At 38.8% G+C, this 17432-nt stretch overlaps 4 gene segments (V, D, J or C); all 4 read right to left on the bottom strand.

The window, feature by feature from the left end:
* Positions 1 to 9366: 9366 nt before the first annotated feature.
* LOC115576120 (immunoglobulin heavy variable 3-23-like) lies at positions 9367 to 9830 on the bottom strand (the record flags this gene model as incomplete). The annotated part of the segment is given in 2 exon segments: positions 9367 to 9659; positions 9761 to 9830. Coding segments are annotated over 2 exon segments (336 nt in total), but the record flags the coding sequence as incomplete, so codon positions are not given.
* A 4070-nt stretch (positions 9831 to 13900) lies between these two features.
* Positions 13901 to 14337, bottom strand: LOC115576123 (Ig heavy chain V region 914-like; the record flags this gene model as incomplete). The annotated part of the segment is given in 2 exon segments: positions 13901 to 14202; positions 14289 to 14337. Coding segments are annotated over 2 exon segments (351 nt in total), but the record flags the coding sequence as incomplete, so codon positions are not given.
* Positions 14338 to 15078: 741 nt separating this feature from the next.
* On the bottom strand, positions 15079 to 15524 carry LOC115575183 (immunoglobulin heavy variable 1-69-2-like). The segment is given in 2 exon segments: positions 15079 to 15383; positions 15476 to 15524. Coding segments are annotated over 2 exon segments (348 nt in total).
* A 1131-nt stretch (positions 15525 to 16655) lies between these two features.
* On the bottom strand, positions 16656 to 17083 carry LOC115576135 (Ig heavy chain V region 914-like; the record flags this gene model as incomplete). The annotated part of the segment is given in 2 exon segments: positions 16656 to 16951; positions 17035 to 17083. Coding segments are annotated over 2 exon segments (345 nt in total), but the record flags the coding sequence as incomplete, so codon positions are not given.
* Positions 17084 to 17432: the final 349 nt, after the last annotated feature.

The raw sequence follows: 17432 nt of genomic DNA, 5'->3' as shown, positions 1-17432 counted from the left end.
ACAGCAGACAGCATCATGTAAACAGTATGAAAACTTCTGTCTGATGCTGCTGGTTGGCATGAAAGGTTTTTAATCATTTCAGTGTCAGCAGATGTTTGAAGACATACAGAGAAACTTGGAGCCTCGAGAGGAAAACAGCTGCTCAGGAACTGAAACCTGTGAGACAAGATGCAAAAACTACATCTGAGTGTTGAGAGTCAGTCAGTTAATATTAATGAGAACACAGAGTCTCCTTTAAGTAACAGAGGAGAGACAAACTTGTCACTGACTGCCCTCTAGTGATTTTATGAAAGAAACTGTAACATTATTTTTCATCTTTCATTTAGATTCCACAAAATGTAGAGACATTATCGTCTCTAAATGTTCTCTGTCATCCTCTCTGCAGTAAGATAAGTAGAGGAGGAAGACATCTGAGTTTTGCATTGACTCCTCCTCACAGGGAGGAACTGGATTTGACTTGGATCTCACTGTTTGGTGAAACTGGTGAATGATTGTTTACTGTGCATGATTAATTCCTTCAAGGGAATCTGTTTTTATATCCACATTGGCTGGTGCAACAATATGACAGTGATCAGCATTCTTCTTCTGTTCTGGAATCATTTTTCATCAGCTGAAAACCCAGAGACTGTAACGTCATACATCAGCTTCTGTGAGGACTGCATTGTACCATCACGCACCAGGGTGAGCTATAACAGTGGCTGAAGTTATAACAATAAAGGCTGAAGAAGTATTTAGGAGTGGGGACAGGGACAGTTTTAAAGAGTCAAATACAAGTTTAGCAAGGTGGTGAGAATAGCTAAATGACAGTACTCTGAGAAACTCCAACATCCGTTCTCAGCCAATGACTCTGCTGCTACTGTCTGGAGTAGACTCAGGAAGATCACAAACTATAAACCACCACCATCCCTGTGACACCCTTCATGAGCTCCAGCCCAGGATCTCCCCCTCCCTGACCTCGGCAGGAGCACCTTCTTTTCCACTATGGCCCACCTCTGCACCCTCTCCCCCCCACCACAATGACAACTCTCTCCATCCTGAAGAGGGATGTCAACAGACTCTTTAAAAAACAGAACCCCTACAAAGAAACCAGTCCTGATTGTGTCTCTCTATCTACTTCTGACCTCTGTGGTAATGAAGTCCTTTGAGCGCCTTGTTCTGTCTCACCTCAAAACCATCACCGACCCACTACTGGAGTCCCTACAATTCACCTACAGAGCAAAAAGGTCTGAAGACAATGCTGTGAACACAGCGCTCCACTACATCCTCCAGCATCACAACTCTCTTGTCAGATAATATTAATGAGAACACAGAGTCTCCTTTAAGTAACAGAGGAGAGACAAACTTGTCACTGACTGCCCTCTAGTGATTTTATGAAAGAGACTGTAACAATATTTGTCACCTTCATATTATAAGTCATTTAGATTCCACAAAATTCAGAGACATTATTGTCTCTTAAATTGCAGAAATGTTTAATTTTTTAGTGACCACATTGTTGTGCTGTTTTTGGGCCTTTTATCAACAAATAATCTGTATATGTTTTGTTTCATTTCATGTTTGCTATCAATATTTCTCTGGAACAGATTTAAAATTATAATATAATTGTGGACGATATAAAATACTTAATGCTTTGGCTCTTCCAGCCCAGTAATGATGACTGCTGTAGGTTTTTGTACAGCTGCTCAACCAACTCCAGTCACTGTGGCTGTCGAGCACAATAATAAACAGCAGAATCTTCAGTCTTCAGACTGTTCATCTGCAGATACACCTGCTGTCTGCTGTTGTCTCTGGAGATGGTAAACCGGCCTTTGACTGACTCAGAGTAGTAGATGTTGCTACTGTCATAAATAGCAGCAAGCCACTCCAGTCCTTTTCCAGGAGCCTGTCTGATCCAGGCCATATAGTAGCTGCTGAATGTAAATCCAGAGGCTGTACAGGTCAATCTGTGAGATTCTCCAGGCCTTTCAACCACTGGTTCAGATTATGTCAGAGACTGACCATCAACACCTGTTGAGACAAAAAGTATGCGTTTCATTGGCTTGGCAGCACAATTAAAAGTTATCTAAAAGTTAATATCAGTGTAGATGTTGACCTGCCCAGCAGACAGTTAACAGCAGCAGTCCTGTCCTATAGTCCATCATGTTAAACTGTGTGTCCACTGTTCTCTGTCATCCTCTCTGCAGTCAGATAAGTAGAGGAGGAAGACATCTGAGTTTTGCATTGACTCCTCCTCACAGGGAGGAACTGGATTTGACTTGGATCTCAGTTACTGTTTGGTGAAACTGGAGAATGAATATTTAATGAAAATGTTTTATTCATTCAACAGAAAGTCGTTCATGTTTAGCAGTTTTTGTGCAACTATTTGACAAACTCATCATTTAAATTTCTTGCCCCTCATTATAAAGAATTGTGCATCATGTCGAGAATTTGACAAGCTGATCAATTTTACAATACCACTAAATTTTTGTATTTGTAATAATATTTTACTCAGATCATCAAGAAATGACAACAGATGTTGTTCTTTGTGTTGCAATGTTGATTTTCCGTTGAAGTTTTATGAGGGATTCCTGTTAAAGGACATCAGGGAAAATTTAACTGCAGTAGCGAATACTGAACTTATTTAAGTTTCATGTTTGTTTAGATAAAGCACTTTTGAAATGCAGTTGTGAGCTGAAATAATATTGAATAATTTCACTCACATATTCTGAGTCAAAATGTCTCCATTTAATTGTATCATTATTGAATATTTTCAAAAAACAGTTCATGTTTCTTTTACTTTGTTTAATATGTCTCTTCCTCTCTTTACTGTAACAGTTAACTGTTGTTGAACTCATTAGTGGTCTGAGGGCTCCTCCTCTGGTGGCTTCATGTTACAAGTGTTCAGGCACTGAGGGGTTTTTGTTCAGGTCTACTGATGGTTTGTGTTATTGTGGCTCTCTGGCACAGTAATACACAGCAGTGTCTTCAGACTGCACATTCTGTCCATTTAGAGTCACTGTGTTGCTGGAAGAGTCTGAGCTGATACTGAATTTGTTCTTCAGGGGATCTTTGTAGGATGTGCTGTATCCAACATGTGCACTTCCAATCCACTCCAGTCCTTTGTTCTGCTGTTCTCCCTCTACTGAACACATCACTCCTGCAGGAGTGATGTGTTCAGTAGAGGGAGTTCTGGTGATGATACGAGCAGCTGCATTCCGGACCAGTTGGAGTTTATGGAGTGATTTCCACGGAAGACCATGGAGGAGAGAATTACAGTAGTCCAGACGAGATGTGACCAGAGTGTTTACGAGAATGGCCGTGCAGGTTGGTGTGAGTGAGGGACGGAGACGGTTGATGTTGAGTAGATGGAAGTAAGCTGATTGGGTATCATTATTGATGTGGGCGTCGAAAGTTAAGGTGCTGTCCAGGATGACACCCAGTCTCTTTACCTGAGATGCTGGTGGGACAGTGGAATTGTCGATGGACATGGAGAAGGGGTTGTGTTTTGCTAGGGTGGATCTGGAACAAATGAGGAGGACCTCGGTTTTGTCACTCTTCATTTAAGGAAGTTGAGTGAGAACCATGATTTAATTTCCAGTATGCAGTTTGATATAGCTGTGGGTGGCAGATTGGAAGTAGGCATTGTGGAAATATAGAGCTGGGTGTCATCAGCATAACAGTAGAATTGAATATGAAATTTCCTGAGAATGTGTCCAAGGGGCAGAAGGTAAACAAGAGGGGGCCAAGGACAGAGCCCTGGGGAACACCGTTGGAGACTGGAGAGGAGGAAGATCTTATGTTCTAGAGTTGAACAAATTGTGTGCGGCCAGTGAGGTAGGATTTCAGCCAAGTGAGAGGGATGTCAGTGATTCCAATGGAGGCCAGCCTGTCCAGAAGTATGTCTTGAGAGACGGTGTCAAAGGCTGCCCAAAGATCGAGGAGAACCAGGATGGAGAGTAAACCAGAGTCAGATGCCATTAGGAGGTCATTTGTGATTTTCACCAGGGCTGTCTCAGTGCTGTGAAGGGGACTGAAATTGTTCAAAGAGGTTATAGTGGGAAAGATGGGTGTTTAGCTGAGCTGCAACAGCTGTTTCAAGTATTATGATTCATTTAGATTCCACAAAATTTAGAGACGTTATTATTGGGCTCATTCAGTCCAGTAAAGATGAGTTCTGTAGGTTTTTGTACAGCTGCTCAACCAACTCCAGTCACTGTGTCTCTCGAGCACAATAATAAACAGCAGAATCTTCAGTCTTCAGACTGTTCATCTGCAGATACACCTGCTGTCTGCTGTTGTCTCTGGAGATGGTAAACCGGCCTTTGACTGACTGAGTGTAGTAGATCTCACCACTGTCATATCTGATAGTAGTTACCCACTCCAGTCCTTTTCCAGGAGCCTGTCGGATCCAGCTCATCCAGTAGCTGCTGAATGTGAATCCAGAGGCTGTACAGGTCAATCTGTGAGATTCTCCAGGCCTTTTAACCACTGGTTCAGATTCTGTCAGAGTCTGACCATCAACACCTGTTGACACAAAAAAACAGTCATTTACTATAAGTTTGTTGCTCTAAATCAAAATAAATCTAAATCAGTGTAGATGTTCACCTGCCCAGCAGACAGTTAACAGCAGCAGTCCTGTCCTATAGTCCATCATGTTAAACTGTGTGTCCACTGTTCTCTGTCATCCTCTCTGCAGTCAGATAAGTAGAGGAGGAAGACATCTGAGTTTTGCATCAACTCCTCCTGTGGGAGTGAGTGTCTTTTTTTCAGTGGACAGGCAGGAACTTTTTCTTAGTGTTGTTCAGTCATATTTTACTATACATGGTCCTATTTGTTAGTCTGTTCTAACTTCATTTAGTCTGGTCTGTCAAGGCCATGAATGCATCCACATGAAACAGACTTCATGTAAATGACCATGATTTACTGTCTCTCAAACACCACTAAAGGCCCTCCCTTCCTTCCTAAATATAAAGTTAGAAACCATTTCTATTTGAATTGTGCTTCTCCACATAGATTGAGGGATTTAATCTCTGATGTTTGCTGTAACTAAAGAATTAATGTTCACTCTACAGGAGTCACTCCTCTATAGAGCACGTTGCTATTTGTTGTTTTTTTTTTTACTTTCTCTGTGTAGAATAATGTTTTGTTATCGTTGTCTGTCGACTGCCAGAAAAACACAATGAATTTCTGATGTGTCAAAAGAAAAATGAACTAAAGAAATCTTTTTTCTCATATAGATTGTTGAACTCTTGATGTTGTTCTAGTTAATGAAGTATTAGTTTAACTGATATCAAGACTGTGATTTTTAATTCCTGTATGCAGCAGCAGCAGATTAAAGCACAGTGAATGATCAAATGTTCCGGTTCCATGAAAATCTGCCTCAGAAGGTCAACCCTGCTGTTTGTCATCAAACTGTTAAACTCATCACGTTATGGACATCAGTGGACTGGGAGGCTGCAGCCGTCGTAATGGACCTGTTAATTGAACGTTGTGATTTTCAATAACTTCTGGCATTGCAATGAATTTTTGTAAACTATGATTACATTCATCCATCTATCTTTTATTTCAATTAAAATTTAAGTTAAACACTGAAACAATGAAGTGGATCAGAATCATTTTATAAAATAGGAAATCAGTTACATCATCTGTTGTTTCAAAGGCAGAACACACAAAAATATACACATTTACTGAAAAAGAGATGAAAACTTAATAATAATTTCTGAAACTGTAATTAACATTCAGTCAAATGAGATGAAGTAAAAGCTTATTTTTCAGTCGCAACTCATGACTCACGTTTGAATTAATTTAAACTGAAACAAGTGAATGTTTCCAGTGCTGCTAGATAGAGGAAGTAGTTTTTGTATGACTCTCCTGTTATTGTCTCTCACTGTGGCTGTCTGGCACAGTAATACACTGCTGTGTCCTCAGTCTTCAGATTGTTCATCTGTAGGTAAAGTTTACTGCTGGAGTCATCTCTGGAGATGGTGAATCTACCCTTGACTGACTGGGAGTAATCAGTCGGAGAAATGTCAGTAAGTACAGAAGCTAAATCATCACTCAGAATGGAAGCAACCCATTCCAGTCTATTTCCAGGAGCCTGTCTGATCCAACTCATGGGGAAGTCACTGAATGTGAATCCAGAGGCTGTACAGGTCAATCTGTGAGATTCTCCAGGCCTTTTAACTACTGGTTCAGATTCTGTCAGAGTCTGACCATCAACACATGTCAACCAAAAGAGATACACAATGAGTTACATTCCCTACAAAAATGAAAATATACTAAATAAAAATCAGTGTAGACGTTCACCTGCCCAGCAGACAGTTAAAAGCAGCAGTCCTGTTCTATAGTCCATCATGTTAAACTGTGTGTCCACTGTTCTCTGTCATCCTCTCTGCAGTCAGATAAGTAGAGGAGGAAGACATCTGAGTTTTGCATTGACTCCTCCTCACAGGAAGTAGAGAACTGAATTGGACTTGTTTACATATTGCTGTTCTTTGAGAGTTTTTACTCAAGCCAAAAGAATTAGATTCATGCATCTGAGATATATTTATTCATTCATTTATGAATTTACCTTGTATACATATTTCATATACATATACATATATTTCAGACTCTTGGCATAATAAAATGCATAATTGTTGGGTGTCAGAATTTAAATGAGCCAGAAGGGAAACTGAGAGACAAGAAAAACTACAGGTAGAAGATTGAGGCCAAAATAGGACAGAGGTGTGAAGTGAGATCAATCTTATACTGTTTTATACTACAGATAGTAAATATGTAATACTGTCTTATTAAATGATATATGGTGTAGTATTTCTGTTATGTTTTAAAACAGACAAATAATTGTGTCATTAATAAATCATATGAGTCTGTTTTGTACTGTTTGCTGAGTCTGCTGTTATAAATCACACCACTGTCACTTTACCTCAAACACCGCCACCGCTCCCACCGCGTGCATCACACGCTGTGCGTAGAGCACCAGGTGCTACGGGGGCACCAAAAATATCATCATGAAAAATGATCATAGTCATAATAATTATAATGATGATATTATTTCAGTATATAAATATTAGGCACATTTTAGCTATGTTTATCACAAAAGAGGCAGAACAAGAGATATATTTAATTGCTCAAGAAAGTAACGATGGTGCCCCCCCAAAGAGAAACACACACACACACATACACACACACTCAAGTTCCCAAGCTCCCCGTGGGTGCCCCCACATGTTGAATCATTCTTAAATAAGGGAAATGCGCTGCTAATGTGATGGTCAGTCCAGCATACACCTCGAACTAGCTGACGTTATTGCTAATGTTAGCAAACTCAAATATTTTACAACTTAGGTGCAAGCTTCATTGAGATTTTACTGTTAAACATTATCTATGCATTTTACAAGTAACTGACCCCAGCTAGCTAGTCTTTAGCCAGGCATTTAGCAAAGTTTACCAAGCACAGTGTCATTTGAGAACGCATATTTTGGTAGTTTGCAATGCATAACAAACTCACAACCATCTTTAGGATTGTCACTCAGTAGAATTCAGCTGAATGTAGGCTACAGTCTCTCACACAAATTAGGTGAGGTGTCAGATGTGCAGTGGGACAGAAAATGGCTCTTGATAATGTTAAGTCTGAAGAACTCAGACTTTTAATTTTACTGCTACAGCTAGCTTAGTTAACTGACAGCTGAATGTGACAGAAGCTACATGACAAAATGAACTGGGGACTTAATTGCATTTATGTGAGGATGCAAAGGCATGGACGATATCTGCCAGTGAAATAGAAAAACGTTTTGTAGTAGACAAAATACTCTCGTAACCATATTTAAGTTGTATTCAATTAAATGGTAAAATAACGTTTAAGATTCAGAAATGTAGTCCTGTGTAAGGTGTATCATTTTGCTCTTATTCCTGTAAGTAAGATAAGGATATAAAATGTCATTATGAATGATATAAAGCAAACAGTATTGTTGGATTATGTGCAATATTGCAACTCATTCTATTATGCTTTTATATTAGATTAGATTAGATTTATCAAATAGTTGATAAATAAGTAATAAAGGAGGAGAGCTCCTTGGCTGCATGCTTTCAGTTTTAAATAAAATAAAATAAATTTAATATTTTTTTTCGGTATAATATTCTTTGATTGAATATTTTGTCTATTTCTATACTGATCCTTTTTCTTTGTATTCTTAGAAAGAAACTATGCTTAGGGCACCAAAATGGCTAGCAGCAGTACTGACTTCAAAACTCTCTCTTTACGTGCTGTTGTATAGTTATTGTAATAAAAAATTCTATAACACTGAGTATTATCTTATCATTTCTCTGATTCTCTGTACTTCTATCTGTCATTTTGCAGCTGGAACAACCATATTTACTCTTGATTTGTATCACAGAAATTTATTTAAAAACAAACAAACAAACTAATAGATTTTATTAATATGTTCATGAGGTCAGTCCTGCTGGTTGCCATCAAACTGTTTAACTCAGCACAGATTTATCACATCATGCACTTCGGTCGACTTCAAGGTTGTAGCAGTCTCAATGGAGCTATTAAAGAACTTTAATATTTAAGCATTAAGTTATTTCTTGTGTAAATGCATAACAATGATAAGGATCATAATTACTGTTATTAACATGAATATTAACACAAATCATGGGTAATAGAATTTAAAACCCTTTTTTCCTTTATATTCGGATAAAGATACATTTCTTCTCTGTTTGATTGAATATCAATCTGAGAAAGTTACATTTCTCTCTAAATGTAACTTTAAAGCAAGTCATACACCAATGACATAAATCTAATGACACAAACAGAAGCTATTTTAGATTGAGATCAGTGAAGATGTTCACTTGTGTGTGCGTGCGTGCGTGCGTGTGTGCATGCGTGCGTGTGTGCGTGCGTGCGTGCATGCAAGTGTGTGTGTGTGTGTGCGTGCATGCGTGTGTGTGTGTGTGTGTGTTCTGTTCTCACATACTGTTGATTTTCTTGAAAAAAAAAGTGTTCAATAGTCAAACCAATTTCTGGATTAAAATACTCATATAAACAAAAATAATGTTTCTTGGAAGATGAAGCACCTTGAATAATGTTGTTATGAGCTGAAATAATGCTGTCAATAATTTACATAAATATTGAGAGTCAGACAGAAAACTTTTGGAAAATCACTGCAATGTTCAATATTATGTTATTAGGTCTTGTAATGATTAATGTCATGTTAATTTCACTTTTCAGTACAACTTATGTCTGTTCCTCTCTTCACAGTTACAGGGAACTGGTGTTGAAATCATTAGTGGTCTGAGGGCTCCTCCTCTGGTGGCTTCATGTTACAAGTGTTCAGGCACTGAGGGGTTTTTGTTCAGGTCTACTGATGGTTTGTGTTATTGTGGCTCTCTGGCACAGTAATACACAGCAGTGTCTTCAGACTGCACATTCTGTCCATTTAGAGTCACTGTGTTGCTGGAAGAGTCTAAACCGATACTGAACTTGTTCTTTAGTGAATCTTTGTAATATGAGCCTCCAGTTCCTTTCACTCCAATCCATTCAAGTCCATTCCCTGCAGGCTGTCTGATCCAAGCTGTAGCATAGTCACTGCTAACAGAATAAGAGACCTGACAGGTGATGGTCAGACATTGACCTGGCTGCACAGTCACAGAGGCTGGCTGTGTCAACTGTTCACACTTCACACCTGTGGAGGAAAACATGTTGAATATTGAATGAGTGTAATAACAGTGAACAGTCAGTGTGCTGTGATCATACTGTCAGTGTCTCTGCCTCAGTGAGACTCACAGGATCCAGCAGCCAGCAGCAGCAGCAGAGCTACAGAGAACATGGTTGGTATTGAAGGTGATCTGATGGGAGCTTCTCTTCTTCTGCTGCAGCTGACAGCATGATATCAAGTCTTTTTAGCAGACTGTGAGGAAGTTCACTTTGCATAGAGAAGGACACTGACAGGATATAAAAGAAGGATCAACTGTCCTGTTACAAGGAGTCAAATACTCAGAGTTGTTACATTTATTATGAAAAGTGAAAGAAGAGAGAATGATTATGAAGAAGTTTTTTTACAGATGTGCTCCTTCCTGTGTCACTGTGGCTGTCGATCACAATAATAAACAATAATTAAACTGCTGTTAAACATTAATAATGGGAACATTATAAACCATCATTGTTGTAGAAAAACACGTTAGATGTAACTGACAAACAGGAAGTCACGAACCACAACATCAGCTGTTGTTTTCATATGATGCATTTATGTGTGTGTGAGTGTTTAGAGTCACTGTCATACTCTCCTTAGTTAGTGTCATCTGACTTCATATGTTCTGCTGCCACCTGTAGGTCTTTGGAAACAAATGTTCTGTGGAGTTTCTGTAAAGCTTCTCTGCTTCCTTTAACCAGTGTGTGTCTCTGGCACAGTAATACACAGCAGAGTCCTCTGGCTTTAAGTTGGACAGTCTCAGATACACCATGCTGTTGCTATCTTCTCTACTGATTTCTGCACGTCCTCGCACACTGCTGGCATAAGTGTTACTACTGGAGCTGGAGAAGCCAACCCCGATCCATTCCAGTCCTTTCCCTGCAGGTTGTCTGATCCAGCTCATAGTGCAGCAGCTGAATGTGAAGCCAGATCCTCTGCAGGACAGACTGAGAGTCTCCCCAGGCTTTTTCACTACTGAACTGGAAGGAATGGACTCCATACTCTGACCTGTACAACCTGATGAGATGAAAGAAGAGAGGAGCCACAGAAGAAAGTGAGACAGTCATCTGGGAAGTTTTCTGCTATCACTGACTGACCATCAGTCCATGTTGTGTGATAAAAGATAAAACAGCAAGAAGCAGGAGAACTCACAAGGCAGAGAGAGAGCAACCAGCAGAAGAGTGAGTGTGTTCATCATCCTGAGGCTGGAGATGTGACCTCTGATGCTCCACACAAAGTACAAGAGCAGTCAGCAGGACAGAAGTACACTGCACAGACTGAAGATTTGCATCAGGACAACATGAGGAGGGAGTGGCTCATCTACACACACTCTGTTAGTTTCATTAATTGTGAAATTATTTTTTATTTATCTTTATTAATGCTGCTTGTCATTTCATGTTGGATACAAAAACACATCCAGAGAATGAACCACCCATTTATGTATTTACCTACCTACTATTACATTTATGTATTTATTTGTGAAGCACGTCTCAATGATTTAATGTAAAATTCTTGCTTATAACAGCTACAGAGAACATGGTTGATGTTAAAGCTGTTGAAACTCTTCTGTCCTCTCACTGACACACATGTCAGTTCCTTTTAATTATCTTTTATTTGTATATATTTTGGGTGGAGAAAATGTTTTATTATAGGAAGATATTCATAAAAAAGAGCTCATGTGGTCTTGTAATGGGGGGTTAATGTTGGGGGGGAAAGGCGAGTTCTTTTTTATTGGGTGGAGAGCAATACTGAGGAGACCAAAGAGCCAAACTTCAAGAATAAAGAAATGTTTCAAATGTATGTTACCAGAATCAACACACTTTCCTCACTAGAATGATGTGGGCAGCCAAGAAAACACAATAGGGCCGAAACAGAGCAGAGTTTCTCGCTGGCAATCTAATCTGAGCTTCTCAGTGACAAATTCAGAATGCAAGTGAGAAAATAATAATTGTCTAATAATGATATGAGAGGGATTATGGAAAATCAGACCAAACCAAAGAAAGATAATAAGTAAGTCTTAAACAATAAGACTGCTACAAATGAAGTGAACTAAACAAACAAACCCCTTTTTCTTATATACATGCTTGAAGTTTTAATCTGGACTGAGTTTTGCTGATTATCTGACTGGAATCTGTCCAAAACAAACACAAAGTTGTTTTTCATGTTTATGAATTAATGGACAAACAGCAATGACAGAAATGGCTGACAATGTAATACCTGATATAATAAAATACAACAAGGTCACGAAACTTAATTCAATAAAAGACACTGCTGCATTACTCTCTCTTTAAATTAGTTCATCTTATAGGTACTAAAGACTTCAAAGCACATGCAATTTGATTTCTTAAACTATCACTATATTTGTGATCTAATTTAGACTGTAAATTACAGGTTAAACAAGTAATAAGATATTTGTATAAGTGCATAATTTTTGATGAAAAAAAAACAAAAAAAAACTTGAATGATCCTTAAACAGAACTTTTACTTTTCTGATAACTTTTTAAAAGTTGTAAAATGTCTTAACTTCAGAAGTATATTGGGAGATCTTGGACAGCCAAACAAGATTCTTTACATTACTTCTTGTGTGACAAATTTGCAATTAAATATAATATTTTACATTACAGTTTAGATAAAACAAGAATTCAATATTTAGTCACAACTAAAAAAATGTGATAATGAGACGAGTGAATGTTTCAGTTGGTGTTAAATAGAGGAAGTAGTTTTTGTATGACTCTCCTGTTATTGTCTCTCACTGTGGCTGTCTGGCACAGTAATACACAGCAGTGTCTTCAGACTGCGCATTCTGTCCATTTAGAGTCACTGTGTTGCTGGAAGAGTCTAAATCGATACTGAACTTGTTCTTTTGGAAAATGTTTCCATTCAATATTATAATTTTTAAAATATTTTCATACTCTCTTCCTCTCTTTACTGTAACAGTGAACTGGTGTCTAAATCATTAGTGGTCTGAGGGCTCCTCCTCTGGTGGCTTCATGTTACAAGTGTTCAGGCACTGAGGGGTTTTTGTTCAGGTCTACTGATGGTTTGTGTTTCTGTGGCTCTCTGGCACAGTAATACACAGCAGTGTCTTCAGACTGCACATTCTGTCCATTTAGAGTCACTGTATTGCTGGAAGAGTCTAAATTGACACTGAACTTGTTCTTTAGTGAATCCTTGACGTTTGTATCTGAACTAATCCACTCCAGTCCTTTCCCTGCAGGCTGTCTGATCCAGTGTGTGTAGTAGTCACTAACAGAATAAGAGACCTGACAGGTGATGGTCAGACGTTGACCTGGCTGCACAGTCACAGAGGCTGGCTGTGTCAACTGTTCACACTTCACACCTGTTTAAAAAAAAACAAAATGTTTTGTAAGAAATTATCAAGTTAACCTGCAAAAGAAGAACTGTTGACTTTGACAAATCCAGAGAGACTCACATCCAGCTGTCTACAGCAGCAGCAGAGCTACAGAAAACATGGTTGATGTTGAAAGTGACGTGCTGTGAACTCCACTGACAGCCTGATGGGAAGTTTTTATAGCTGAGTAACAAGGAAGCTCACTGAGTTTGCATAGAATCAAACATATGAAGCATCAATGTTGGTCTGACTGGAGCCAATAGAAGAGTCTGTTGACTGTTATTATATCTGCAGAGTGAAAACATGCCTGGAAATCACCTCTGCTTTACACATGATATTTTCATTTCATTACACACTCAACTGGAACATTTTGAAACTGTCCCTGTTTTTACAGAAATGAAACAACTGTAAATGATGATCACAACTATTCTCACTGTGAATATTACATGAACCGTAATTGATGGAAAACTTCTGTCTGATGCTGCTGGTTGGCATGAAAGAGTTTTAATCATTTCAAACTTGTCACTGACTGCCCTCTAGTGATTTTATGAAAGAAACTGTAACATTATTTTTTTCACCTTTTATATCATGACTCATTTAGATTCTACAAAATGTACATTGTCTCTTAATTTGTAGAAATGTTTAATTTTGTAGTTTCAGTCACCACATTGTTGTCCTGTCTTCGGGCATTTGATCAACAATTGACCTTTGTTGTGTTTGTTTCATTTGATGTTTTGTATCAATATTACTCGGGGACTGATTTCAAATTATGATATAATTGTGTATGACATGAAATACTTCATGCTTGGGCTCTTATAGTCCAGTAAAGATGAGTTTTTATTGATTTTGTACAGCTGCTCAACAACTCCAGTCACTGTGTCTCTCGAGCACAATAATAAACAGCAGAATCTTCAGTCTTCAGACTGTTCATCTGCAGATACACCTGCTGTCTGCTGTTGTCTCTGGAGATGGTAAACCGGCCTTTGACTGACTCAGAGTAGTAAGTGCTGCCACCACTAGGATAGATCTCAGCAAGCCATTCCAGTCCTTTTCCAGGAGCCTGTCTGATCCAGTTCATATAGTAGCTGCTGAATGTGAATCCAGAGGCTGTACAGGTCAATCTGTGAGATTCTCCAGGCCTTTTAACCACTGGTTCAGATTCTGTCAGAGTCTGACCATCAACACCTGATGAGACAAAAATGAGGCACATGTCATGCTTGAAAATGGTCGCAAAATTAAAATGACAAATCAAGCCCTGTAAAGACCTTCACCTGCCCAGCAGACAGTTAACAGCAGCAGTCCTGTCCTATAGTCCATCATGTTAAACTGTGTGTCCACTGTTCTCTGTCATCCTCTCTGCAGTCAGATAAGTAGAGGAGGAAGACATCTGAGTTTTGCATTGACTCCTCCTCACAGGGAGGAAACAGCTGGACTGGAGGTATTTATCAAAACTTGGGAATTAATGTCCAAGAGTCTAAAATGTTTCAGTTTCTGTAAAATGTCAGTCAGTATTAACAACACAACCACATTTGCTTCATAAACACAGAAATCTTATTCTCAGTTCAGACATCTGACACATAAACATACAGGTTGTATTAGAGTTAATGAAATAATAATTAATCTTGTTATCAAAGATTTGTTTCTTATCAGTCTCTTTGAGAACAGTTGGCAGCACATTAGAATGTTTACAACAATAAAAGTAATCTACAGTTTAATTCTGACCAGCAGTATCACTTTTATGAATATTGCTTGATCGTCATCTTATACGTCACACAGTTAACAGGTGTTTTGAGTATATTTTAGTTTATGTTTTGATCAAGACACGGTGAGTGATGATTTGTTCATTTGATGTTCAACTGAGAGTTCAAAATCAGGCAATGAAAACATTATTCTTTATTTTATTACTTGTGTACAGCAGACAGAGCCGATGAAATGTGTTGCATTGTTAACTGGCCTCATTCTAAGGGACATTATTTGTTTTCAAAGTCCTGACATGCTTCAGTGCTTCTCATACAGAGATCAGTGTAGTTCAGTGTTTGTACAGCTCTGTAGTCTGCTGTGTCACTGTGGATCTCGTGCACAATAATAAACTGCAGAGTCTTCTTGTTTTAGACTCTTCACCTCTAAGGACACAACATTTCTGGACGTGTCTTTGGTGATGGTAAACTGGCCTTGGACACTTTGGGCAAATATTGTGCCAGTTCCACCATCAATGCGTCCGATCCATTCCAGTCCTCTCCCTGGTTTCTGATGAATCCAGTGCAGCCAAGCCAGAGCAAGTCCTTCCACTTTACAGGACAGAGTGACTGGTTGTCCAGCTCTGCTGACCACTGGCTCTGAGGAGGTGAGGGACTGACCCTGAGCAGCTGAAAGAGACAGAGTTTAGATGACGAGGAGCCAGCAGACATCCAGAGCTCTTGTTCTCCTCTGCTGACACACTGACACTGACTTCACTCACCTGAAATGAGAGCCAAGAAGAAGAAACTCAGTACAGCTGTCATGGTGGAAACTTGGCTGAGTCTGCAACTGCAAAGGCTTTCATGAAGGATATATACTGTGCAGGCAGAGTGGGCGGGGACTGTTCATCAGTGTGTGAATTTGCATATCATCAGTCAATGATTGGAGATACAATTACACTAAATCTGAGAAAAGGGGGAGTCTTTTTGACATTAGGAATGTGTGATCTAAAGTTAAGAATAACATTAATACAGCACAAGCTGAACTATCAGTCTCATGCTTTCATTATAAAACTGATGGGTCACCTCAGTGAGGAAGAATACTGCAAAGACAGGAAACAAAGGGAAAGGTTCAGTCAGGGTTTGAGTATCGTTCATCTAAGATCAATGAGATCAGCAGATATGAGAGTCTCCTCATAGTGACAGAGAGAAACTTGACACTGACTGACATCTAGTGGTTTTGTACGGGGAACTGCAACATTATTTCTCGCTCTCAGATTGTGTCCAACTTTAGATACCAAATAATACAAGCGTTATTGATTATTCATACCTGGAAAATTATTTCAGCAGATACTTTTGCTGTCTTTGCCTATCATGTGAGTGATTGATCATTACAGTAAGATATTTAATGATCTGTTTAAATGCTTGTTGGTTCAAGATGCACTTTGTAATTTTGGGAAATACATTTTAATCAGAAGTTAAGGTCCATTGACTGATTTCTTTTATGCCTTAAGAAGAAGCTAGAAGCCGAAATAAATTAAATAAATAATAATAACAATAATAATAAACTCTCTTCATTTATTGGCTGAATAAACAGAAAACACAGTTTCATACTGTCCATTTTGTTCATATATGGCAGACCCCCCCACACCTTCCTAGTTCCAAACAGTGTTCTGGGGACCTTATTTTCCTCAGCTTGTTTATTTATTTATGGAAAAGATCAATATTTCTGAATTTGTATTATTACCTCATTGATATTGTAAATATTAAAAGCCTGACGTTAAATTTATTCTCCAAAACTACACAGTGCCCCTTTAATGACTTATTCATCAATAGTGTTCATGATTTTATGATAAACAAATTAAGAAAAAATAAAACTAATTATTTGTCAGGCTCTATCAGCCCAGTGAGTTCTGTAGGTTTTTGTACAGCTGCTCAACAACTCAGTCACTGTGTCTGTCGAGCACAATAATAAACAGCAGAATCTTCAGTCTTCAGACTGTTCATCTGCAGATACACCTGCTGTCTGCTGTTGTCTCTGGAGATGGTAAACCGGCTTTTGACTGACTCAGAGTAGTAAGTGCTGCTACTGTCATAAATAGCAGCATTCCACTCCAGTCCTTTTCCAGGAGCCTGTCTGATCCAGCTCATCCAGTAGCTGCTGAATGTGAATCCAGAGGCTGTACAGGTCAATCTGTGAGATTCTCCAGGCCTTTTAACCGCTGGTTCAGATTCTGTCAGAGTCTGACCATCAACACCTGTCAAGGCACAAAAGATTTAATGAGTTATGTTCCCAACAACAATGAAAATATTTGAAATAAAAATCAGTGTAAATCTTCACCTGCCCAGCAGACAGTTAACAGCAGCAGTCCTGTCCTATAGTCCATCATGTTAAACTGTGTGTCCACTGTTCTCTGTCATCCTCTCTGCAGTCAGATAAGTAGAGGAGGAAGACATCTGAGTTTTGCATTGACTCATCCTCACAGTGTGGAACTGGATTTGACTTGGATCTCATTTACTGTTTGGTAAAACTGATGAATGAATATTTACTAAACAAATTCATTCCTTCAAGAGAAACTGTTGCATGAATTGTAGTTTTTGTGCAGCTAAGACAAAAACATAATTTTGGCTGATTGCACCTCATTATAAAACCCCACTGCCGCACTGTGCATCATGTCAAGAATTTTTGCAATGCCACTGAAGAGAGCAATTTGTATTATATTTTAATAGGAAAAACAA

Source organism: Sparus aurata, chromosome 23 (assembly GCF_900880675.1).
Source record: "Sparus aurata chromosome 23, fSpaAur1.1, whole genome shotgun sequence".
NCBI lineage: Eukaryota > Metazoa > Chordata > Actinopteri > Spariformes > Sparidae > Sparus > Sparus aurata.
The sequence above is the reverse complement of the archived record's forward strand: the minus strand, read 5'-3'. Positions and strand labels throughout refer to the sequence as shown.